Source organism: Pseudochaenichthys georgianus, chromosome 16, assembly GCF_902827115.2.
Source record: "Pseudochaenichthys georgianus chromosome 16, fPseGeo1.2, whole genome shotgun sequence".
NCBI lineage: Eukaryota > Metazoa > Chordata > Actinopteri > Perciformes > Channichthyidae > Pseudochaenichthys > Pseudochaenichthys georgianus.
In genome coordinates this window covers 18,838,509-18,865,457 of record NC_047518.2, presented here as the reverse complement: position 1 = coordinate 18,865,457, position 26,949 = coordinate 18,838,509, and the positions used below count along the sequence as shown (strand labels likewise).

Genomic DNA, 26,949 nt, shown 5'->3' with positions numbered 1-26,949 from the left:
TTCTATACAAATAATTGCATTTTTATCTTCCTTTTCTTTTTCAAATACATGTTTAACAGAATATCTTTTTTTTCTTTAACCCCAGGCCTCGTTCAAATTGTTTTTTGAAGAAACACACTTATTCCACTTAGATTCCCAATCCTTTATGATTGACACCTGAGAAGAAACATGGCTCTGGGCTCTTCCTTTGAATTACTCTCTTCCCTCAAGTCAATTTGGCTCTAAGCATGTCTTTTCACATTTCAGATGTTCACAAAATGACTAAGTACAGCAGATTACTGTCTACACAACTCTATTACTAGAAACACTGATAGTAGGCTACAATGCTGTTAATTGGAGCATTAGACAAGACATCTGCATCCCAAAAAGAGTGATTCCAGCTGTGAAGTGGGAACTACATAGTCATTTGCGTCTCATTCGCAGTGCTTTCTAAGACTGTTAAAATACCCTTGAGCGAAGACATGAATCCCTTTCTTTCAAAAGGAATGCTGCTTTTGCAACTGTTTGACCTTTGTAATTCTGCCAAGTTATTGCCATGAAATCCCTTACATCACGTTTCCTGCATCACATGCTTCCACATTAATTAAGCAAAGACAAAAAGGCGGTTCCTAAACCAAGCCCTTTCTTTATTTGTTGGTTATACCCAGACCCACTGGCAGAGGAGGTGGCACTGGTCTCCTGCTCTCTCCCAAATGGAGCTTTTCCCTCTTCAAGCTACCTAACTTCACTCCTTCCACCTTTGAATTCCATGCCGTCACAGTAACCCATCCTATACAATTAACCATTGTTGTTCTCTACCGTCTACCAGGCGCCTTGGGGGACTTCTTGGAGGAATTAGATCATCTCCTCTCACACATCCCTGAAACTGGTCCTCCCGCTGTACTTCTCGGAGACTTCAACCTCCAGACGGGGAAGATAGACGAACTAACATCTCTGTTAACCGCCTTTACTTTCTCACTGTCTCCGTCCCCACCAACTCATAAAGCTGGCAATGTCCTTGATCTCATATTCTCAAGGAACTGCGCTACTTCTAACCTCTCTGTAAACCCGCTCCACACCTCCGATCACTTCTTCATTTCATTCTCTCTACCCCTTTCCAAACATAACAAACTAATCTCTTCTCATCCTGCACCTGTCCGCCGTAACCTCCGTTCCCTCTCCCCCTCTACCTTTGCCTCATCGGTGCTCTCAGCCCTCCCTTCCTCTGACTCGTTCCAATTGCTGCCTCCAAACTCTGCTGCAGAAACTCTCCTCTCTACTCTCTCATCCTCTCTGGACTCTCTCTGCCCTCTCACATCTCGGCAGGCTCGTCAGTCCCCTCCTGCTCCCTGGCTAAATGACGCACTGCGTGCTAATAGAACCGTCCTTCGGGCAGCAGAGCGGAAATGGTGGAAATCCAAACACCGTGACGACCTCCTAACCTATCAGGCTCTCCTCTCCTCTTTCTCTGCTTCGATCTCTCAGGCAAAAAGCACTTTCTTTCAAGATAAGATCCAATCTTCCTATTCCAATCCCAAAAAACTATTTTCCATCTTCTCCTCCCTCCTGGACCCTCCCAAAGCCCCTTCCCCCTCCTCCCTTCTGTCAAGCGACTTTGTTAACCACTTCAAAAAGGTTGATGATATTCGCTCTTCTTTTTCTGACTCACCTCTACTCACCGCTGGGTCACCAGACCCTCCTTTCACCCACACACTAAACTCCTTTTCCCCTCTCTCTCCAAGTGAGGTTCTTACCCTCATTACCTCTGCCCGCCCTACCACCTGTCCTCTGGACCCTATCCCTTCAAACCTCCTTCAGACTATCGCTCCTGATATTCTACCTTTTCTCACCCATTTCATCAACACTTCTCTAACTTCTGGTCACTTTCCAAACAGTCTCAAGGAGGCAAGAGTAAACCCTCTCCTAAAGAAACCCACTCTCAACCCGTCTGATGTTATAAACTACAGGCCTGTCTCTCTCCTCCCGTTCCTGTCTAAAACACTTGAACGCGCTGTCTTTAGACAACTCTCCTGCTATCTCCATCAGAACAACCTTCTGGATCCGCACCAGTCTGGTTTCAAGGCAGGTCACTCCACAGAAACTGCCCTCCTTGCTGTCACTGAGTAACTGCACACTGCTAAAGCAGCCTCCCTCTCCTCTGTCCTCATCCTGTTGGACCTGTCTGCTGCATTCGACACGGTGAACCATCAGATCCTCCTTCGCACTCTCCAAGAACTTGGAGTTTCAGGCTCTGCACTTTCCCTCCTCACCTCATACCTCAAAGACCGCACCTACAGGGTTACTTGGAGGGTCCGAGTCCGACCCTTGTCAATTAACTACAGGGGTCCCTCAGGGCTCTGTTCTTGGTCCCCTCCTCTTCTCCTTGTACACAAACTCGCTCGGATCAGTCATTAGCCCGCATGGTTTTTCATACCACTGCTACGCTGACGACACCCAATTCATTCTGTCCTTTCCCCGCTCAGAGACCCCGGTCGTCGCACGCATCTCTGCTTGTCTAGCTGACATCTCTCAGTGGATGTCTGATCATCACCTCAAGCTCAACCTTGACAAGACTGAACTGCTTTTCCTTCCGGGAAAAGATTGTCCCACTCTTGACCTAACAATCAACATTGGCACCTCTGTTGTTTCCCCGACTCAGACTGCAAGGAATCTGGGTGTGATCCTAGATAACAACCTGTCCTTCACTGCAAACATCGCTGCTACAACCCGCTGCTGCAGATACACGCTTTACAACATCAGGAGGATGCGTCCCCAGCTGACCCAGAAAGCGACGCAGGTTCTGGTCCAGACTCTCGTCATCTCACGCCTAGACTACTGCAACTCCCTCCTGGCTGGTCTACCTGCATGTGCCATCCGACCTCTGCAGCTCATCCAGAATGCAGCTGCTCGCCTGGTCTTCAACCTTCCTAAATTCTCCCACACCATGCCGCTCCTCCGCTCCCTCCACTGCTAGAATCCACTTCAAGACAATGGTACTTGCGTACCATGCTGCGAATGGATCTGGCCCTTCCTACATCCAGGACATGGTTAAACCGTACACCCCAGCAAGTGCACTCCGCTCTGCATCAACCAAACGGCTCGCTGCACCATCGCTGCGAAGGGGACCCAAGTTCCCATCAGCAAAAACACGTGGGTTTGCTATCCTGGCTCCAAAATGGTGGAATGAGCTCCCCATTGACATCAGGACAGCAGAAAGCTTACACACCTCCGGCGCAGACTGAAAACTCATCTCTTTCGACTCCACTTCGAGCGATAGAACTATTAACAAAGCACTTATATACTAATAAAGGGCTGGCTTATCTAAAGCCAGTTGAGTAGCACTTGAAATGTTTTTGCTCTATGAAACCTGATGTACTTATATGATTCTGTTTTCTTCAAGTTTGTATTTTGTTGGTTGAACGCACTTATTGTAAGTCGCTTTGGATAAAAGCGTCAGCTAAATGCAATGTAATGTAATGTAATGTTATCTATTTTCTGTCTACAAAGAGGAATGACTGCATTGTGTCTTTACCTTGAGGATGTCACCTTGTGCGAGTTGAAAGGTGCTTGCAGTGATGTTGATACCTTTGCCTGTTTGAACATGAATGCTGTAGACACATTCGTGGCTGTTGTCATAGTTCATTGGATAGTTTGGCGACAAAAGAACTCCTTCGTTGATGGAGACTGTCGATCCACACTCCGCTGCAAAAAAAACAAACACAAAGACAACAATTATTCTTTTGTTACCAACAAAATATCAAATATCCATAAATATATTGCAATTTGTTTGCTTCATGTATAATTCATGCCACATCAGCAGTCTTGTTCTAACACAGGGCTAAACTGGTGTGCTAGAGGTTGGTAATGTTAGGTCTTTCATCACATGGTACAAGGCAACTCATTTAAATGACACAATAAATCTGCTATAAAACGACTAGATCTCTGGAGTCAGCTATTTAAATATGCAAGTAATGTAATTGAGGTTCTTGGTAGGGGAGTATAGGGGGTGGTGAGCAGTGCAGTGGTATTGTCCCTTAACTCCACTCCCTTAAACTGCCCTTGGAGCACCCTTCAAAGGAAAAGAGATCTCCAAGGGTAGTTGAACCTAGCCGCTCACATCAGTATTAATAACAGGTCTGCATTTATAATTATGGTCTACTTAAGTAAGTCTAATTCCACTGAGTTCTTGAATGTCTATAAAAGGTTCACATCTTCGCCAAACACATTTAACACATCACACTGGCTAACTATGCACATTCTGCTATAGACATAAACAAACAGGAAAGGAAATGGAATAAAAGCAGCTGACCACGTACCCACACACCTTGGCAGAGGGGCACTCCACATGCGCCGGCCACCTCCCAAGCACACAATCTCCCTCGCCCCCTGTAGACGGTATCCTGTGTTGCAGTAGAACGGCAGCGAGTCACCAATGCCAAACCTGGAGCCCGTGTGCCATCCAAACTGTGGCGAACCTGGGTCCTGACAGGGTTCAAGATCGTACTCTGGAAGGAAAATAGCCAAAATATATAAATGCATAATTAGAATGATTTGTTAGTTAAACTTGTCAGTGATAATAATCCCCAAGGAAGCAAGCAATATCGTAGCTTGTGGGGATTAACGGTCTTGCTCAAGGCCCCTTTACTTAGCAGTATGGCTTTTGATTTCAATAAAGCAAAACATTACAGGAGCGTCCTACCATAGGGCGTGGCCTGTCAGCATTGGCACATTTCATCAAAGGTCAGAAAAGGTTAAAACATGCATTTTAATCAGAAGATCTATACATGCATCTATACACAGACCAGGGCTTACACACACCGACAAACTTCATGAATATTCATGGCTGCATAAGTGATGCTTTACTTCAGTGGACAGCAGGCAAACATTTAGCCAGAATGCTCATGAAGCAGCCCCTCTCTCTTCCTTTTTCTACTTTACAGTATTTTCCTGCCTCTCTTTCTCTCACTTTCTCTCTCTATCTCTCTCGACCCTCTCCATCAAACCCGCTCACTAAGCATCACCATCTGTCTCTTTTCTCCCTGGCTCAGCCTCCCATATCCAGCTTTCTCTGTATTTCTCCACTCCCTGGTCTCTGCATGGGGGGCCTATTATTTCTGTAACCCCCCCGCCCCGTCTCCTCAGTGTTCAGGATACTGACCCACATGGTAAGCTTTGATGATCATTCTCATCACGGTCAGACCGCCTCTACCTGCGTGACCTCGTTGTCTCTTAATTATCCCACTCTGATCGGCGCAGCCTGAAGGCATGGTCTACCTTAAGCCGGCTCCCATTCTGACCGACAAATCACTACTCACAGGTTACTTTATGCATGCTTTAGGGAGGCTTAGCACTTTTGATCTTATCATTGAACGGGCTGTCTTTCTATTTCTGTCCGTCACAAAGTCTTTCACTTCTGCTTTCCACTCCCTTGTACTTAACAACTCCTCCCACCACATATTCAGCATCCCTACTCCTCCACACAATTCATCTCACTTTCTCTTTTAAAGCTTTCCCTACCCATTTTGTCTTCTCTCCTACCCTTCCCTGCCATCTACAGACAGAATCCTCATATGTCTTCATACCGGAGAAGGAGATGTTGAATCCCTGCAGCGATATTGAGAAGTCAGATATGAAGCGTAGCTGGGCCTTGAAGTTTCCATACAGGCCAGCATTAACCGGTGAAGGCCTCTCTGAGCCTGTGAGGCGAGCCAGTGGCTGGGCGAAGCTGCCGTTTTCTGTTATCAGAAGGTAGTCATGGTGATCTTCCAGGTGGAAGGAGTAAAAAGTGAATTGGACACCTTGGAGGAGAAAATAAGAAAGTCAAGCGTTAGAGCTTTTCAGAGGACTCACTGATAAAAGGATGAAAAGGATTTGAATAGAATATTCAATGCATACATTAGATGTTTTTGAATTGATGTCCATACTGACCCATAAGGTTGAGAAATTGATTTACGGCACAGACAAACATTTGATATGATGACCTCAGAATAAAGATGACTAATATTCAATTAAAATGTTAGCTATAATTTTCAAACACTATTATTATCATGATTAAAAATCAGTTGGAGTTGGATTTAGCTTGCTGGAACATTAATCTAAACAATGCATTTTTCATTAATGAAATAATAAATGCTTCTCCCTTACAGCAGCACTAGGGATAAGTATATAACAATTAATCCTAATGAAATTAGCTAAGATAGAAAGGACAATGGGAAAACATAATATAATATGTTTGTCTGTGCCATAAACATAACATATTATGTTTTCCCACAACACACAAAAATGTTAAAAAGCAATGGAAACTAAATTAAGTGAAAATGATTTTTTTTACTGATTATAACACTGAAGAATATTGGCCTTTCCAACAGTATTTCAGCACTAGTCCATTATGTATCACAGCTTTGCATCTGCCCATCAAATACAACTTTTAAACATAGTTCTGGGCTAACAGTACAGATGATCATGAGGAGAGCACATGATTGCTAATAGAAAATCTGCTACTGCAGCAAAAAGAATAACCTAGAAAATGTTTCTAAATGTAATATCAACAAACTCGTGTTTATCTTTTACTTGGAAAACAAGATCTGGGTTTGTACACCCTGCCTGTTTTGTCACACTGACTCAGATCCAATAACATCTCCATTGCATCCATGACGGCCAGTTGGCTGCTTTTTCAGTGCATTAAGCACTTTTAAAGCCATCTGTTGAATCTGTTCAGATATGACTCTATAATGTCCTCCACAATGTTTGGCTCACTTCATAAAAAAAGACCCAAATGGCCATAAAATAAATAACAAAATGAAGTGATTGATTGTGCTCGGTAAAACGGCAATTAAATAACAGAGAGTTTAGCCAAATGATCAATTAATCAAGAGCCATCCCTACGAAGGGACATCCCACTATTTTAATGCAGTTGGTACAGGATCGGGATATTGGCAATTATTAAGTGGAATAGTTATTTAGCCACTATCCTTAAAGATTAATGTGTGTTCAGTGTTTCCCCTAGGATGGAGTCATAGCAGCGGTGCTAAGGCACGTGGGCCCAGCATAATGTGAGCGTGGAGCGCGTGGAATTTTTTGGTGTGTGCACGTGCGAAGTGCGCCCCGCCAATTTGTTTCTATGTGTCAGCACAAGAAAGGCTCTTGAGGTCTAGTACCAGGGCCGGTTCTAGACAATTTGCTGCCCTAGGCGAGATTTTATATATAAAGAATAAATGAAAAATCTCTACAAAAGGCAAATACACTACAAAAACAGAAACTTATTGACATAGTTCATATACTTCAAAATAGCTTCAAATGTATTCATTATTGTATGAACATATTTGAATTGGAGGGTGGTCACATCCTCTAGGGGGGTCTGGGGGTATGCCGCCCCGGGAAGATTTTTGAACATTTTAAAGTAAAAGCTTCAATCTGGTGCACTTTGAGCACACAATTACTAGAGACCTGATCTAGGGGAACTCTAAAACACCCATATGAAAAAGATCGGTTTACATTTTAATAATCAAATAAGTATATGAACATAACCAATAACCTACCATAGCCAATAACAAATAAATGTAGCTTATTTGATTTTTGTTGTTCATTCATATCTTATTTGACCTAGTTAACTTATTTTACTTAATTTATTTATTTATGCATATTTTTGTATCTCTCCAACTTTAAACGATATTTTTGGATTACTGTCCTATAGTATACATTGGAATGATTTCAAACCTGTTTTTATTTATCCTAATAATTATAAAGGAGTGCCTTGGAAATATGTGTTTACATAATTTGTGGTCAAAACGTTTGAGACCCACTGAGATAACTTAGACTAAAATTAACTTATCTAAACACTCAGAGAGTCCTTTACCTCACTGAGCCTCTCAGTCTGACAGGAGAGCTCTCCTCCACCCTGGTTGTAGAAACATCTACTTCTTATATCCGTTAGCGCTACGAGCACTAGATTATAATAACAACAGCGCCAGTACCGGTGCTCCCTCTCCCTCGCTCGCTCTCTCGCTCGCACTTTGGCTGTGAGCTGCGGGCGCCTGATAAGCCAACATCCCCAACTTTCATCACTTACAGCGCATCGTACAGGGCAAATGAAAAGTGTAACCGGGGTGAAAAGGGTGTTACATTTACTTAATTATGAATGTGGTTACATCAAGGCCGAAAATTTGGATGAGCGCCAATGGTCAAAAATGTTTTTTCCCTCCCACAGCTACCAGTGCATCGCCCCCCAGATCTGGCGCCCAAGGCGACCGCCTGTTAATACCAAAAATCGGCCCTGCCTAGTACATACAGTGGCAATGTTTCAACATTTAGCAAAAATACACCTTTATTGAACATACTGGCTGGCTGGGTACTGGCTGGCGCCCCCTAGCAGCGGCGTGCATATTTCAGCAGCGGCGCTGCGCCGCCACTATTTGTATATAGGGGAAACACTGGTGTTCCAGTCAGTAGCCACAGGATGAAATACACCAGAAAAATGAGTGCCCTGGTAAAAGATATATTATCCTGATGGGATCACTTGTGTTTTGGGGTCGTGCAGATTCAAATCTAAAAACATTAATATGATGACTCTGTGTGGGATGCCAGTGTAATCGTGCAAGTTCTAAAACCAGTATGTTTTAAACACATTCCATGTTAAAATAATGGTCACTGGGAACTTTGATTGCAATCTTTAAATGGTGATCTTTGATACTTAATGGCTTTTTATTTGCTCAGTTAAGCTCTGTACACTATGAGATTTTGGCAACCATAAATCATATTTAATTCAATAAACTGAAGTTGCCCCTGGTTAAATGTCTAATAGCTTTTTTTCATTACTTACCATTTCTAATTAAACACATGTTTGAAACTTTCCATTATGACATAACAAATGTGAAAAGTTATCATATAAAAAAAACATGGCAAGAATAAGAATTGATGAGAGGACTTGAACACAAATTGGAAAGCTTTGAGGCAGAAACTCAAAGTATATGTTGTTTTCCTAATGTCAAATGTGGATGGATTGCTGATGGGCCTTCAGCCATCAAAAGTAAATCTTAACAGGAAATAGAGTTGATGGTTGGTGACAAAAAGATCGATTGGTAAGGTACAAATAGTGAAAGAGGATATTCAATCGGCCTTCTGAAAGAGGATTAGAAGAAATACAATGGTAAAATACACAGAAAATACAGCTAAGTGCAAGGACACTGAGATAAGCTCAGTTTGCTTCTCAAATGATAATGAATCATTATACCCTACTGTCCTACTAGGGCATTGCGTTCCAAGAATGCAGGGTTGCTGGTTGTTCCTAGAGTCTCTAAAAGTACAATGGGAGCCAGAGCCTTTTCTTATCAAGCTCCACATTTGTGGAATCAGCTTCCAGTTTGTGTTCGGGCGGCAGACACCCTATCCGTTTTTAAGAGTGCGCTTAAGACCTTCCTTTTCAATAAAGCTTATAGTTAGGGCTGATTAGATTCAGCCCCTAGTTTTGCTGATATAGGCTTAGTTTGTCGGGGGACATCTTACTTCTTCCTTCTCTCTGTCTATACCCGTGTACTCTCATGTTCCGATTAACCTAGCTTCCCCACATGTCTTTCTTTTTGGTGTCTATATACGCCGGGATCCGGAGTCATGGATGATCCTGCAGTCCTGCGCCCTGCATCGCGAGCCCTGAATCTTGAGTCGTGGCTGTGGTCCTGGATCATCGGTCCTGGATGGATATCCTCGTGGATTCATCTTCCTATTATACACACATGCATTTCCAAACATTTGGACTACCTATGTTGCAAATGTATTATCTTTTCAATTTACACACGGCATCTATTGCACGTCTGTCCGTCCTGGGAGAGGGATCCCTCCTCTGTTGCTCTCCCTGAGGTTTCTCCCATGTTCCCTTTAAACTGTGGGTTTTCTCTGATGTACGATGTGAGGGTCTAAGGACAGAGGGTGTCGTATTGTCATACTGATATTCTGTACACACTGTGAAGACCACTGAGACAAATGTAACATTTGTGATATTGGGCTATATAAATAAACATCGATTGATTGATTGATTGATTGATTGATTGATTGATTGATGCACAATGGGATTGATTGATTGATTGATTGATTGATTGATTGATTGATTGATTGATTGATTGATTGATTGATTGATTGATTGATTGAATGAGAAGGTCTCAGAGAACTGGTAACTGTTCATTTAACTCACAGTGAGTACTGAGATAATGGAATTAAACTCATTAAATAGAGAACAGTATGTGCATTAAAATGAGATATCTGATTACTCCAGTGAAATGCCAAATATTTTCATAGCTGTAAATTAGTTGGAAAATTGATGAAAAGCAATATTAGCATAACAGAGTAAATGCTATCCTGCTGAAGAATGTATGAACAACATCCTGTAACAACAATTATTTGAGAATTGCTGATAAAGAAGAACAACAAAACAAACTGAATGTTCTGATAGTTATAAAACAGTTTAAAAAAAGGATCACACAGTGAAATATTCAAGAGTGAACACCTCAGAGTGTAATGTTATCACTGGACACTTGCCAAAGATAGAAAAAGACAGAGCATTAAAATGATCTTTGAACAAGTCATTTATCGCCTTATAATAATAAAATCCCTGTAATGTTCTTGTTATCTGTTGAGGGTTAGTCGTTTTTTAATTTATAGGTTCATAATTTAGCCATTGTGAGGTCTTTTGAATGTCATTGTGTTTAGTAATAAAACCAATAAGAGTGCTAAGGTGTGTAGTGAGTCAATAAATCACACAGTATCAAATAAAAAAAAGTTTTATATTTTAAGAGTTCCTTAACTGTAGAGTGAAAAGGCTAAGGACCAAAAAATACATACAAATAAAGTGTTTTAGTACAAATTATTTTCACTTATACGTTGAAGAATGTATTATTTGAATGTGTATAGTCATTTGGATTGTCTATGTTTTATTTTTTAAATCCATACACACAATCTCTATTGCACGTCTGTCCTGCCGCAGATCCCTCTGCTGCTCTCCCTGAGCTTCCCCAATAATTGTGGGGTTTCTCTGGGGAGTTTTACCTTGTACACTGCAAGAGTCTAAGGACACAAGGTGACGTATGCTGTACACACAGTAAAGCCCCCCGAGATGAATGTGTAATTTGTGATTATTGGGCCGTATACATAACATTTGATAGGATTTAAATTAATGTTGTTTTCCTACCTTTCCCATGGCTGACTTCTACAGTCCATGTACAGTTAAGGGAGTTGGGATACAGCTCCGGGAAGCCAGGTGATAAGATGATGCCTCCAGGTCCCCTGATGTCCCCACCGCACGAGGCTGAATAAAAAAAGCAAGATAATGAGTATTGTTAACTGTTGCTGGAAAAAAAGACCAATAAATGATTCACAATGCATTCGAGTCATATCACATCCTGTCCTTCTATTTTTTACGAATACCTGTAATTCTGCCAACACAATGTTTTTCCTCCCTCTCCCTCCAAACCTGCCCTACTGCTGGGACAATACATTATTCATTAATTCAGCTATCCATCCATATTTCCTTCATTCCTATGGTATCTTAAATGGAAAGACATTGTAAGAAAACATGATAATCCATTACATTAATTTACAATTCACAAGAACTGACGCAAGCATACTGAGTGGATTAGAGCTTTATTTAGATTGAAACTTCAAAGTGATTTTGAATTTCTTCCAAATGGAAACAATCAGCCCTACGGAGCCTCTAAAGGTTCATGGAGTATCTTGTGCGCACGATATATTTTCTCGTTCGCACGAGAAAGTTACCGGTGCGCCAAGTAGGAAGAGGAGTGCAGAGGAGACAACCGTTTCATTGCAGACTGTTATGTTTATGTGGAGAAAATGGCAGAAATGGCAGTGCATACATTATTTGAGATATATTTCAAACTCGGACTTCATTTAGGGACATTTTGGCCAGGGGTTTAGAGCTAGGCTATTTGTTTAAGCACCGGATTCGCAAAACAGAAGAGTCTGTAAACCAGTCTGCTTTGATCTATGAATTCATGTCCGTGACTCTCACAGTATCTGCTGCCCACAGCTGTTTTATAGAAGGAACCTCCTTCACTTTATGAAATCTCTGCAGCACCAGTGGCCTGTACTACGAAGCAGGATTTGCTGCACTGTCAGCACGCTTCTCCATGATTGTGATTGGTCAAATGTTGCTAACCCCGTCCCTTTCACGTGAACGCGCTCTCAGCCGGACAGAGAAACCCTTGGTTGATTTACTGAGTTGATAACCAGCTTCGTAGGACCGCTTAGCGAGATCGCGTTTGTTAGGGTTAGTTAAGCCGGGTAACTCAAACATATCCAGGGTCTGTTGAACTGGCTTCGTCGTACAGGGCGCTGGAGGCAGTAACGTGTAACTCAGCAGAATCTGAGAAGAGCAGCACCAGCTGCAAAGAGCGGTGCCTTTTACTGTTTACTTCACTGTGTTTCCCTTCATTAGAACCGCTGAATAGAGATCGAGGCTGCTACGTTTAACCTACACCTCTACACACATCGAACTACCAGAGTATTCCCCCTATTACTCGTTTTATGAAGGAGATGTCCGGTCACCAGGGCGCATGATGCGTGTGTTTGTGCTCAGCTCCGCTCTGTGTGTGTTCGGTGTGTTCGTGTGTGTCCGACACCACCGGCATTTGTTTTCAAATTACCACGAACAGTAATTTACACAAATATGGTTCTCCATAGTTATATGTGTATTCCCAAGTGAAAGAAATTTGTTTAATCTTAATCTCGATGTAGTGCTGCCATCAGGGTTGCCAACTCTCACGCATCTGGCGTGTGACACACGCGTTCACTCTCAATCTCACGCTCTCACGCTGCCCAAACTATTCTCACGCCAAAAACAAGATGAACAGGCGATCGTTTTTGGTTGGTTATTTACAATGTTGAGTTGACAGCTGCTCAAGATGTCGATCCGCTCCCTCCCCGCCCCCACCACTCTTAACAACGTTAACAGACAGCAGAGCAGTGGGAGCCGGTTGGTCAATCCCCGACCCGTATTGCGCATGCGCAGAATCCAGTAGAAATGATAAAAAAGTAAAAGTCTGCTGCTTATTGTTCTACTAGGGCAAAATAGAGTCAAAGAGTATGTGAGAGTGAGAGTGTGTTAATTAATATATTTGGCAGTTTGGAGTAAGTCATGTGTAGGCCTCTCACGATAATTAATTTTGTTGGATACATTTTCCCGGAAATTATTACGATAAACGATAATATTGTCGGCACCGTTGTATGACCATTTTAGACCACTGACATAATGATAACATATAATAATAATTCAAGTACATCCTTTCAAACTGCTAGTCACATCCTCATGTAAATGGCAATTTATCGAGTTCATTTTTATTTATCATACGATAAGTCAATTAATTGCTTATCGCGACAGGCACACAATAAAACAGTGGAAACAAACATGTGTTTGACTTTCATTAGTGAATGAAACTTTGTGCCCTTTATAGTCTGTGTCCAATATTGTGTATTTGTATATATATCCTATATATATATATGCTAAGGTCCCGCTGCTGACACAATAGCAGTCATTTAGTGCGCATATGTGTAATTAAACCCATGATATCAAAATCTCACTCCAGCCAGGTACCCCAAGTTGGCAACCCTGCCCTATGCTATAGTCCTGCCGGAGTGCACCGGAACGAACGACACTATCATAAAAAAATGCATTGCCCACACACACACACACACACGACATATTCTTCATAAAACTAATAATATGGCGTAATAATCGGGCAGTTCGATGTGTTTTACCATAAGAAAGTATCTCGTGCGAACGAGAAAGTATATCGTGCGCACAAATTCATAAAGCGTGGCCTCGCTTTATTTAAATTGAGGCCACGAATTACATCTCGTGCGCACAAGTTAATAAAGCCTGGCCTTGTTTTATTTATTTTTCTTTCTATGAACCCTCCAGGGGCCTGTACTGCGAACCTGGTTCAACCTAACCTGGATATGTTTGAGTTAGCCGGTTGGCCTAATCCAAAACATACGCGCTCTCGCTAAACTGTCCTACGACGCTGGTTATCAAGTGGATCGCTCAAGCCAGCCGTGTCCCATCTAGTTAGGTGCGCGTTCACATGAAAGGGGTGGTATTTGGAGCATTCGACCAATCACAAACATGGACAAGGTACTGACAGCGCAGCGTCATACTTCCTGAATGAAAAGTAAACTTTAATACTAGTCAAAAATGAAGAAGTTAAACTTTAAACATCCATGACTTAAACACTTTATCCAGGATAAAAGCCACATAGCTGCACCTGCAAGGTGAATACAGCTGGTAAAAGAAAAAGTGTTTGAATGCGTACATTAACAGGTTTATGATATCACTGCCCGTCTAAAACACGATCTGACTTCAATTACATTTGTCTCGAGTGTTTCGTCAACTTATGTGTTGCTTAAAATAATACTTCTGCATACAGTATGTGACACTGTGAGTGTTGCACGGCCAGATACGGCTCAGCTGACTCAGATAAGGAGAGATATGATACATTATGAAGTGATATGCCGCGGACTGTACTTAATGTACTCTGATCCGGTTACTTATGTTGTGGCCGATATTTAAGTAAGCTTTCTTAACGCTAATGTTATAATAGTCAGATTGCTCTGAAGATGGGAGGTGATATTCTATTCATGTTCACGTTCACACAGTCGGTGATTTTTGCCGGCCGTCTTTCCTGCGACGGCAGTTTTTCTGTATTTCCTTTCTCCTGTAATATGACTTGACTCGCTTTAAACTCCGCACACTGAGCTCTGATTGGTCAGCAGGCGGTGCTTTCACTGAGTTGAGCTCTTAGCCTGCAACCTAACCTGGTCCCGACCAGGTTAGCTGCTTAGCATATATTACCATGGAGATCTAGCCTGCTAAAAAGAGAACCAGCTTCGGATGACCGGAAAGCCGGAGTTTTCCCTGAATTTAGCCGGCTAAGCGAAAATCCTGCTTCGCAGTATACCCCCCAGGGCTCCGTACAGCCCTACTTTTCAGGCTGGGAGAATAATCCAGTTGCAAACCCACCATGTAGACTAGAGTCATCACAGTTGAGGTGATGGGGAGTCTTGTCTAATGCAGCAACACTCATTGTTACCTAAGTAATATGACTCTCATGCATTTTGACTCCTGACTTTACTGCCAGAAAGCTCCTTATCTTGTCAAATTAAGTTAATGAGATAAATCTCCACACTCATTGGCTGCTGAGGGCGGAAGGTTAATGCGAGATCCGTTTGAAGGTTAACTGCTCTCATTGGATGTTGTTCAAACCTGCAGAGGATGCTGCTTTTTACATATAGCATTAATTAAAATTGACAAGCTTTGTTTTTATTTCTTCTGGAATATGTGTGTGTGTGTGTGTGTGTGTGTGTGTGTGTGTGTGTGTGTGTGTGTGTGTGTGTGTGTGTGTGTGTGTGTGTGTGTGTGTGTGTGTGTGTGTGTGTGTGTGTGTGTGTGTGTGTGTGTGTGTGTGTGTGTGTGTGTGTGTGTGTGTGTGTGTGTGTGTGTGTGTGTGTGTGTGTGTGTGTGTGTGTGTGTGTTTTGGCTTGAATGCACTAAGAGAGGTGTTACATCCACTGGGCCCAGATGCTTTCTTCAAAACAGCAATCATTGACAAATATTAGAAGAAGAATTGTTGTGCATCCATATATTTTCAAGGTAATGTTGTCAGATGATGTTTTGGAGGAGGACTGGGATGCCTGGGGCTCCACAGCTGCACACACCCAACCCCCGCTTATCCACTCTCCTTCCACCCTTGGGCCCTTCAGCAAGCACAACACATCAAGGCCCGAATCCTTACCCACCAACAAAATTATATCAAATATTTTATTAATGAGCCAAAATTACATAAAGTCATTAAAAGTGGATGAGTACGCTTGGCAAATGATCTACTTTAGAGGCTCCATAGGCAGAGAGCCAAGGCATTTGGCACCTGTCTGGCACACACCTAGGCAAGAAAAGGCTCCAAGATAAGAAACCATTTTCAACTGCTGGGCTAAAGCTGCATGGCATGGCATTGTATGATATGCACGGAATGCTTCTCAGTGCCAATTATTGTATGTTTTTTATTCATCATATTCTTTCTACTGGGTGAACCGTAACTAAAACACATCAATTACGGTTTGTGCGCCCAAACAATAAATCGCCAGAATGTTTCTTAAGTGTGCTTCTAAACTGCACAAAGAGCTGAACTGTACAACAAGAAGACTATGTGAGATACATAAATCAGAAACATGCTGAACTCCACAAAGTTGAGCATAATCTGTTTACAGTATGACATGATTCATAAAACCCCAGGTAGGTTATTACAGAGTACACTAAGACTGAGTGTATTTGTTAAAAATTGACAAGCTTATGTTTGATTTGTCACCTTCTGTGGTCTACTCAGTCACTTAAGCTTGTGACATTCATGTTTGCTAACAAGGCCATGGTTTTTAATAATTGTTGTTATTTGGTTTGCAAATACAATTCAGCAATAGATCAAAAATAAATGATTAATCACTTCAAAGTTGCCAGTTACTGTGTCAGACTATACATATGGTATATACAAATAGGCTCTGTGTGTGTATTTTTCTCAAAATGATGCTGACTTTCTAAAGAACTGATTTGGTGATGTATAAAATTCAGTCAGCCCTTCAAGTCACAGCAAATTCAATAATAAATGCTCTTTCAACTTCATTTAGTGTGTTTCAACGAGAAGAAGGGGAATTCTTGTATTTTATATGTATGTGTTTGATGTCAAAATGTCATCCAAATTCATTTTAAGAAGCATTCAAAACAAAAGATAAAAAAACAGATCTTAAAAATATAATTTAATCAAAACTAAATTGACGCATCATGGATGAGACTGATGCTTTAGCTGGAATTCACCGCACACATTCTAGCGTTCCTGTACGTACCATCACAAGTAGGCAGAGGGTGGCTCCAGAAGTGGTTCTTCTCACAGACCAGGGGCTCGTCGTGGCTCAGCCTGTAGCCCGGGTCACACTGGAAGGACACCGTGGAGCCGATGGACAGGTCATGGCTCAACCGTACGCCGTTCACCGGAATACCAGGATCCATGCAGGAGTATGTGTCCAAAGTGACCACTACAGAAATTGGAATCAAACAGTATTGGTTTAGGTTTCGAGAGAATTATACATCTTCTCCTTGGTGAAGTGTACATGTGTACTACGAACTATGAGTTATGGTGTAAGAAACAATGTGTAAATTAGGGTGGAAGTAGAAATCATCCATCCATCCTAGGTATTCTACCCTTTTTTCTTAGAATTTCATTTCTGAAAGAATAGGATATGCAATTTAAGGTTATTTTAGAGATGGACTTGTGTTTTGGACACTTTTTTTTTTTTGTAATTGATTGTTATGTTTGTTAATGTTGTTGACCTCAGGAAGAATAGCAAGTGCTCATGCTAGTGCTTATGGGGATCCTAATTTAGACACTGATGTCATTACATTGAATTTGAATAGTGGTATTTGATTACAAAGCAAGTATTCTTTGTTTACAAGCTTCTAGAGTCTAGTTAATGTGTCAGCCTAACCTCTTCAATAACTTCAGTCAGTTTGTTTTTGTGCTGCCTTTGTTTTGACCTGCCAATGTATTACAGATGGGAAAAAGTAAATAAAATAAATGTGTACATCAATTAACAAATGGGCCTGTGACTGATAATAATTATCAAGCCAAATAGATTCATTATGTGGTGACATTAGGCTATATACCAAGTTTAGCAACACTGTGTGTCGAGTGAATGACTATGTTTTTTTATTCTGTCACACAGTATGTCAGATTATGTTCAACTATTATTACAGTACAGGGTGAGGTCTGCTCTTGCCTAGAGAATGACAGTTAAGCTACAGAGGTCTATTGACGTCATACTAATATACGCAACATGAAATGGCATTTCTATTTTTGAAATCAGTTACATTTCTAGGCCACAATCATACAAAAGAAAATGCTGACAGAACCTTTGATGTTAATACAATCATCACCACAAAGGTAGGTCTTGGGTTGCATACATAATAGGAGAGCAAGTTTTCCAAAGTAAGAGATTCACTTCTAGACTTTTTATTTATTTAAAAATAACCGTTCACCCAAAAATAAGGAAAATATAATACATGACACAAAGAGACACATTTCAGACTACAGCAAAGGCGGTTTTATAACATGACACAAGAAAAGGGGGATATTTGTCAGTTTCTGTCTGAATAACCTTAATAGAGTTGTTGCTTCCTCTGGTGTTAAAGAAAACAAGGTTTAATTTCAACGCTATCTCTTTTGTGTCATAAGCAAGTCACCAACAAAGAATTTTAAAAGCAGATGTTCTATTATAGGTGATGAGGATGAGTACGGGGCATGGTGAGAAAGAGGTGGGTCCTCCTGTCGATGCATGTGTTGGACTGCCACCTCTAGTTTTCATTAAAAAAAAATGATGCATCGGGTTTTCTACTGTTTGAACTGTAGTGCCAACTCCCTCTTAATCTTCAGCGATTGCAAGCTGCAAAGAGGTGTTCATTGTTCCCCTGTCATTCCAGGACTACCATTTGGATATTATCCAAGTAGGATTGCTTGTGAGGCACTATAAATATGCTGACTTTCAAAATTGACTGGCGACAGTTGTGTAAGCAGTTATCAGGTTGGCTGGCTATTCTGAGGACACCGTTTTGGGCTTTTCAATAGATTTAGGACAGATGGAAAGGAAAAGAAAGATGGGAAGGCATACAGAAAAGGGCCACAAGTTGGATTTCATTCTAAACTTGGATTACCAGAATCTAAATCTCTATCTCTTACTTTGGCTGTAACCCAACAATGTGCATTAAACATGTAAGCAGTAATATGTGGGAGTCATTGGAAGACGGCTATGGTCAGTATGTGTATTAATCTATTCTTAGAAACTAATCATTGGAAACTAACATTTAGATAGAATTTTATATAAAATAAATTGCTTGAGCTACTTGAATCCAACTGTGGCCATACATATATTTTGTATTATACTGTATATATTTTTTAAAGGATGTCCTAATTCAGACCATATGTTTATAGAGATACAACATGCTTTCTCTTTGTTCAATTTTGTAGGTGTCCTGGTACTAATACAATGTCTCGTTCTTCAGTTGTTTCAGGTGACTGACCCAGTCAAGGGACTTAGACATGTCAGCAAACATGACCCTGTTCATTGTGGGATGTCTTGCCTCAGTGACTGGAAGGCCAGTCACTGAGTGCATTTAAAAAGTGCATTTAAAAAGGTGCAGCAACCAATGTAAAATGAATGTAAAATTGCACCGACTGCAGAATCCAAAAGCACTACATACCCACACTCTCAGCAAAACAAATGAACAGTGTAACCCGGTTATACTATATGTTTATTATCATTATTAATAACGTGTATTAAACCCAGGCAGGGTTAAGGCCTCCTTAAGTTAGATAATGTATAAACCACTGCTGGTTTTGGCCTCTAGGGTGGAGGAATTTGTTGAAAAAAATAAGGCATTATATTTGAAATACTAGGGTCAAAAGTGAATTAAGCGAAAGAAACAAATTGACCTATATATATTATTTGCACATTTATGAGTATGTGTTTGTATATTAAATGCTTCAAGATATCCATTAAATACATAGGAAATGGGATTCAGTGTTTTTGTGCCTCCGTTTATTCACAACAGCTCTACTCTGTAAGACCAATTTCACAAATGAACTAGGCTGGGTTTCCCCAAAGCATTGCAGCAATACGATATGTGCTAAATTGCAATTGAAGAAGCTAATATGATCTTACTGTTATTGCTTTTCAATAGCCTCATCAACCAAGGAGAAATGCACTTGAGAGTGGAACATAATAAGACAAAAGGCACTTGTGGTCTGCTTTCAGTCAATAATACAGACATAATAACAAACTCTGTCTTATGAATCACATCTGAGTGACAAAGGTAATGGGGCTCGTGCATACAATCGCGAACATACATCACAATGCGTCTAGAGTGTTTTTCTATTGGATTTTTCAAAGACTACCACTCCATGTATAATGATGTGGAGAAGGAAATTTAAAAAAACACAAACCCTAAGGGCAGAGGAATTTACCCTCTATTATGTACCTCAAAGAGCTAATAGTTTTCTTTCCTCACCAAGATTGTCTTGTCTGACCAAGATAGTCAGTATGTGCACTTTAAGACAACCTTTCTCCACAAGCTAACACCTGTTGTGCCTGACAAAGGGCATGACAGTGCAAGAACACCCTTTGATAGCAAAACAGTGAATTTAGGGAGGGGAACTGAGTGCAGGTTACTTCTTGTCCATTGTTGTCATGTTTCATTCTGTTTGCTATTTAGTTTTTGTATTTCTTAGCATTGGCAGAGTTTAGAGCAAATCATTCAATAAGCTGCAATGACTCATTTTAGCTTTGACTTTACCCAGGAGCCTTTCCTCCCACAGGCCAAAGGGCCTTGCAAACAATAAGGTTATTAAAAGTACTGCTCAACCTGAAGATAACATGAGATTGACCTTTTGTTCCATTCTTAATTAGCAATATTTTTAAATTCTGTAGTCTTACTCTTGAATTGTTATCCCATTAGCTAAACTAAACATGTATTGTTTAATCCTGAACACTTAAGCTCATTGAGGTAGGTTGTTGTGATAATACTGTGGCTTTTATTATGTAATTAACCTAATTATCACATCAGTTAGGTGTGATGTATTATGTATACAGTGTTTCAAAAACTGTATAAAAATGCTATTGCAAAACACTATGTGTGTACTATCCCAAAAATGATGTGCATTCCTATCTACTTCAATTTAATGTTTCGCAGTGCATGCAGGCAATAGTCTCACCTTCATAAAGTATCTTGAAGCCGCTGTTTGATCGACTGTTGTCGGTGGTGAAAAGCAGATACAGAAAGCTACTGCTACTAAACAGGAACTGAGGGACCTGGGTTCCATTGAATGAGCCAATCAGAGGAGACAGCAGGTTAGGGCCGTCATGCACTTCCAGGAAGTCATAACTGAGCTCAGTTTGAAACCTTAAAAGAGCAGAGAGAGGTAATTGAAGAGTTATTTGTATTCGCAACAATGCTTTTGCTTTGACAGTTTAAAACCATTAGGTCGGTTAGAGACAAAAACATTTTAATCTCGAGGAAATAAATGAGAAGAAATAGCCTACGCAAAAAGTGTTATTATTGCAATAGTATTACATTAATGACTTTTTGGGAAATCTGACATGATATGGATTCTAAGAACTCTATAACATCAAAGAAGGGACATCAGCATAGAGTTGCACTCTGGAAAAATACTTTCAGACCATTTCAGTAAGAGAAAAAGCCACGCCTTTCTATGTAAGTAATGCAAGTAGCTTTAAAAAGAAGCTGCATAAAGTACATGGAGGCAAACATTGGCTCATTTAAAGTAAAGACCTGATTTTTAGAAACTAGGTCCAGGAACGCATTTCACATTTTAGGGCTTATTTTTTTAACCAAAGGCTTCCAGGGCTAGAAATATGCCTTCTGTGTTGTGCATGTGATGCAAATTAATGTTTGTAGTATGTATATTATATGCAGGTATGTTTTAAGTTTAGTATAGTAGTACTCACATGCAGTATAGTATGTGGATTTACTAAGGAATTGTGTGCTGTCTCAGTTTTTGTCTTAGTGTGAGTGTATCTTTGTTTTAATGGATGAGTTGTTTGCCAAAAATCATACGAACCTGTCAAAGCTGATCTTGATGGAGCTGCCAGGCTCGGCCTCAATGACCCACTCACAACTCAGAGAGTCTTTGTAGTAGCCCGGCCACCCCGGGGAAAGGAGGACTCCAGACGGCCCTGAGTAGTGGCCCCCGCAAGGAGCTGGAGGAGCACAGAGATGGAAGAAAGAGGGGAAGAAAGGAAAGCAAAAAGATTAAAGACGTAAAAAGGTATAAGTGGAGAGGAGAGGGGTGGAGAAAAGTTGTTATAAAGATAACTCAGCGTTTAGTACCTAACTTCAAAAGGAAAATAAATATAGGATGATTCACCAGAGATTCCCTCAATTTTATATTCCTCTTCTAACTCAAAAGTTGACATATCTTTCCACCAACCACACAATTATTTGCTTATTCATTTCAATACCTTCACATTTGGGAATGAGTCCACTCCACATCCCCTTGCCTTCCTCCAGATGGCATGTGATGGTGTCAGCCCCCTGCGTCTTGATGAAGCCCTCCTCACAAACCACTGAGATGGAGCTGCCCAGTTGGAAACTGTCCCCAAAGCGTCTGGCATTTAACGGTATGCCAGGGTCAGGGCACTCGTTACGCCCAAAAGCTGGTAATGAGTAGAAAGAGAACAAGATCCAGTGACAAATGCTCTTGTGTGAATGAGAAATGGGGTCTTTGAGGAGTCTGTAGATAAGGGAAATGGATGTTTCTATCCTTAGGAGAGAAAAAACAGACGTCTGCTCTGTACACCTGAGGGTGACAATAGCTTCTGTCTTTAAATCTTGCTGTGCCTCTCCAGGAGTAAAGATTTACAACGGTGTTGCGTAAAGGAATGAGGAACAAGAGTTAGGAAGTGTATGAACGATCCTAAATGTTGTTTTTTGTTTTGTTAAGGCATGTTAACTTCATTTGGGGAGTGATGTAATAGCATTTATCTTTACAGCATTAGCATTAATTAAAGGACAAGTGTGTGCTTTGTGAATGAGAACGTGTGAATTCACACAAATAACTGAAACTAATTAACTTCATCCCGTCATTTACCATAAATAAAATAAAACTATTAATTCAAACTTTACTCTGGATTATTAGATTTTCTTTAGTTAGCTTTAAGACAGTCCTGTCCTGATGTTTGCAAAGAGAAATGTACCCTAATCCCTAACCATGAAAGGGAAATGGAGGATGAAATGCTTTACTATGACTAAATTGGTCTGAATTAAATGGATTGAACAGGTCCTTACTGCTATAGGTGATGTTAAATCCTCGCCCGGACATAGAGTGATCAGCCTGAAACTCCAGCTGCAGTACGTTGCTGTTGGACGTCAGGTGGGAAGGAACTTCGGCTCCTGAGAAGCGTCCTAGTATTGTTGCTCCTGACTGGTCTCCATCTTTGATGGTGAGGAAGTCGTAGGGAGGCTCCAGGTCAAAGTCATTGAAGGCCAGGTGAATCCTGGAGCCAAGCTCAGAGATAATGAGCCACACACAGTTGAGGTTGTTTCCATAGCCCTCCGGGTAGTCAGGAGACAGCACCGTCCCCATGGGAACGGTGAAGTTGGAAAAGCAGGGGACTGTGTGTTAAAGAGGATAAAAAACATCTTAGAAATAATTTAAAACTCAAATATCCCAGGTGAGGCCATTTGTTTTATAGCATCTATCACTGGTCACTTGACAATGTACACTGTGCATTCTGCAATGACAGGGTCCGGCAAAAAGATAAGTATAGAACAATGTCAGTGCTGTAAAACTAGCTCAGCAATCAGATGACAGTTCTGCTCCCATGGGTGCTGAGCAGTATGAGAAACATGGAACCATAAGGCAGATGGATCAGAAGAGTCAGTGTACAAATATACAGACAAATAGCAATATAGGGGCACAGGAATACTGCAGTGTCCCAATGGAACTGAAACTAGAATTGTGTTACGGATATGGGTTAGGTGTTATTTAACTCATAGAAGGAGTGCAAGTTGTTTGAAAAAGGACAATGCAGGTTTTCTTTCTCCTGGGTATTTGAATAACACTACAGTATTCCACTCCATACCCTACTTTCTTCTCTAACAAACCCACCCTACATAACAAGGAAACCATATCCTATCAATTTCCCATTTTATATTATTGCTGTTTAAATCAAATGCACTGCACGGTCATTTAATAACACTGTGATTAATCCTCCAATAAGTTAGTGTCATTGTGAACTTTCCAAGCCCATAAGTAATTGCTTCATTTGCTGTCCTGGAAAAAAATGCATGTGTTGGGCTCACATATGCAGATGGGGATATTAGCCGACCACTGATTGTTGTTCTGGCAGGTTATCATCTTCTCGCCGATCAGCTCGAATCCAAATTGGCATTCAAAGCGCAGAACATTTCCGTTTAGAAAGCCACTTCCCTCTTGGTAGCCGTACAGAGGTGTACCAGGGTCACCACAGCTCTCTTTGTCAATTTCTGTGGGAGATGGGGGTAGTGTAGAGAATGGGGGAAGGAAAGAGGGAAAAGGGGAAAATGTATTAAGTTAAGCTGAGTACTTTTCAGAGGTTTTCAAACATTATCTATAAAGGTCCAGGTGTAGAGTCGGAAAGCCGAAGGGGGGGGGGGCAGACAGACGGGCAGATAGGAACAGGAAACTGGAAAATGGATATGTTGCTTTACTGAAAGCAACAGTCCCAGACAGAGGCATGAAAACAGACAGGGACAGATGATATCAGCACTAAAGTCTGTGTACCTTTATAGTTGATCTTGAAGCCAATCGAGCCTACACTCTCATCAGACTGGAGATGGAGCCACATCTGATGGGACATGCTGACAATCAGGTCCGGGACAAAGCTCCCAGTCAGCCTGCAGATAGGGCAACAAAAAGTCACTATGGTATCAAAACCCGCTCTGAAACATCATGTGACAAGGAGTAAATATAACATGTGTCCTAAGTCATGTATAATGTATTGAAACAAAAAGAGAACAGACTGTATAACTGTAATTAAAGGGCATTACAGGGGTTTACAAAGCAAGTCTTCACTCAAATGGTGCAGTCATTACATTCAAATGGAGGTGATCAGCAAATCATGGCTTCAAAACATTATGAAAACAAATGTAGATCTAGACAGACAGCTATGAAACTAATTTAACCAAATGCAAATGAGCAATATCAAAGTTCAATATATTTCCAATGGAGCAATTCATTTGGTACTTACACTTGTATTATCGTTTTAGAATCACCTACTTCCCCTCCATCTCCGATTGTTAGTGAATCATACCCAATTTCTAGGTCGAACTCTTCAAAGTTGATCTGAATAACCTGAAATAAAATAAAAAGATAACTTGTATCCCTGTCCTTTGATATGAGTTATGATGAAGCATGGCAGTGCATGTGAACTTAAAGAAACATTCTGTCTGTTATCCTACAGTGAGGATGGTTTGTGTGTTTACGGAGACTGACATTGTTGCCCTGACAAGTACATCTTTTTAATTACAAATGATGCGCACGCTTTATTACTAAACAACCAGCAGTTTCATTTTCAGAAAATTCTTAACATGGCTGTTTATTCCCATTACTTGCAATTACTGAGAGACTGTTTCTTCTGGGGGTTTCCTGGTGACTGTTTCATTTTGGCAAAAAGACAGAAATGTTTTTGATCAAAAACCAAAACGTAAGACTTCCTACTTACTGTTTATTCAGATAGCTGCATACTATAGCCTACATTCTGCTACTGGTAGCTAAATCACTCATGTCTTTGAAATAAAAATGGAAGACAAACATAAGAATGAACTTGCATTACATGTGAGTGTTTATAGGTGAAGACAAATGCCCTTGTTCATGACATATACCCCTACAAACAAAAGATACCATAAACACAATATGGAAACTGACAGCAACATCTCTTCACATTACTTTGAGTACAAATCAAATGCTAAAAACCAATCCTGGCAGGCAAATCTAAGAATCTAAAATGTTTAATCACGAAAGATGACATATTCACTGATCAAGCTGGCAACAGCCTTTTACACTTATAATGTTTATGTCTGCTGTAATAAAATATAGCAATATTATCTCAACCTACACTTTGCCGACATGGGTAAGTGATGAAAGAAAGGATGTTGGAATGACGGTTGTCACATCTGTTAATGACAAACATATGATGGCTGCTTGCTCATCCTTAACATCCCTTTCCCAGGCCATTGGGATGACAATGCCAGCACAATATCCATGTATAAGAGCCTCATTACAATACTCGCATAAGCATAATTGCCATAATAACACTAATGGACCAAGCTTCAGTGCCAAGTCAATGGCGTGTTTGCCTAGGCGAGGGCACGGCGGCACAAAGCTGTGGCACATGCCAGTCCTAGTGAGTCTGAGTGAGTGTAAGCTGGATAGTTATTGTTGAGTAGAAGAATAACGCTTAGTTACACCCCTGTGTAAATGACACCCTGGAATAACAATAGAGATGGAAACTAAAGTAGGAGAGCAGTAATGACCATTACGAAAACAGGTTTGACCTCTTCACTTTTGGAAAAAGCTGATTTCATTCAATCATTATTTCTCTCCATATCTGTTTCCCAAAATGAATAAAGCAAATGGCTCGACTGCCAATAGTGGAGTCTAGCGCTAAAATGCAATCCATTGCAGCTAGGTAAATTAATGAGGGACAATGACTGTGAGGGACAGTGAACTTAAGTCAATCCATGCATATTCTATGTAACCTTTTTCTACCTTAGAAAATAGATGCATACATAAACATGTATCCAGAAGGTTATGCCCAGACAAATGCTCTACACTGAAAGGAGGAACGCAGGGTATCTACATGTTTCTGCAGACCCTGTACAAGAACAGATTTAATGACTCTAAATACTTGTTTACACCTCTGAAATGAAAAAAGTAAATTACTTCAGCAAAAGGAATCAACTAGACTGCAGTAAACACTGTCATTGAGTGTTATTGAATTTGAATAACTGGAATATTTTACTTTGTTTTCTCTATTGTAGACCCTGACTCTTTTGTAGTACCTTGTTTGGATCGCTGGCTGTGATGATCCACACACATTGGGAGTTACTCTCATACTGAATAGGAAAGTTAGGAGATGTAAAAGTCCCAGAGGGTCCTTGTAGATTCGACCCACACGTTTTCACTGCAACGGCATAAAGATAAACATAAGGAGACAGATAATAAACATATTAAGTTATAAGGCATTTAAAAGATCTTTGATTATTCAGATACACATACAGTATTTGTATATACATCATTTAGTAGGTACATCCACATGAATATGCTCAGAAGGCAGAGTTATAACTCCTCCATTGTGATATGACAGACTTTTAAT

At 40.7% G+C, this 26,949-nt stretch overlaps 1 protein-coding gene across 1 annotated transcript in view; it reads right to left on the bottom strand.

The window, feature by feature from the left end:
* Positions 1-26,949, bottom strand: part of LOC117461335 (CUB and sushi domain-containing protein 3-like) — a 262,738-nt gene that overhangs the window by 154,596 nt on the left and 81,193 nt on the right. Inside the window, 13 exon segments of the mRNA XM_034103156.2 lie at positions 3,512-3,681; positions 4,296-4,484; positions 5,562-5,777; positions 11,156-11,272; positions 16,870-17,058; positions 20,787-20,974; positions 21,654-21,792; positions 22,054-22,248; positions 22,880-23,206; positions 23,897-24,079; positions 24,357-24,469; positions 24,823-24,926; positions 26,636-26,757. Of these exon segments, the coding sequence (XP_033959047.2) occupies positions 3,512-3,681; positions 4,296-4,484; positions 5,562-5,777; positions 11,156-11,272; positions 16,870-17,058; positions 20,787-20,974; positions 21,654-21,792; positions 22,054-22,248; positions 22,880-23,206; positions 23,897-24,079; positions 24,357-24,469; positions 24,823-24,926; positions 26,636-26,757 (2,252 nt within the window).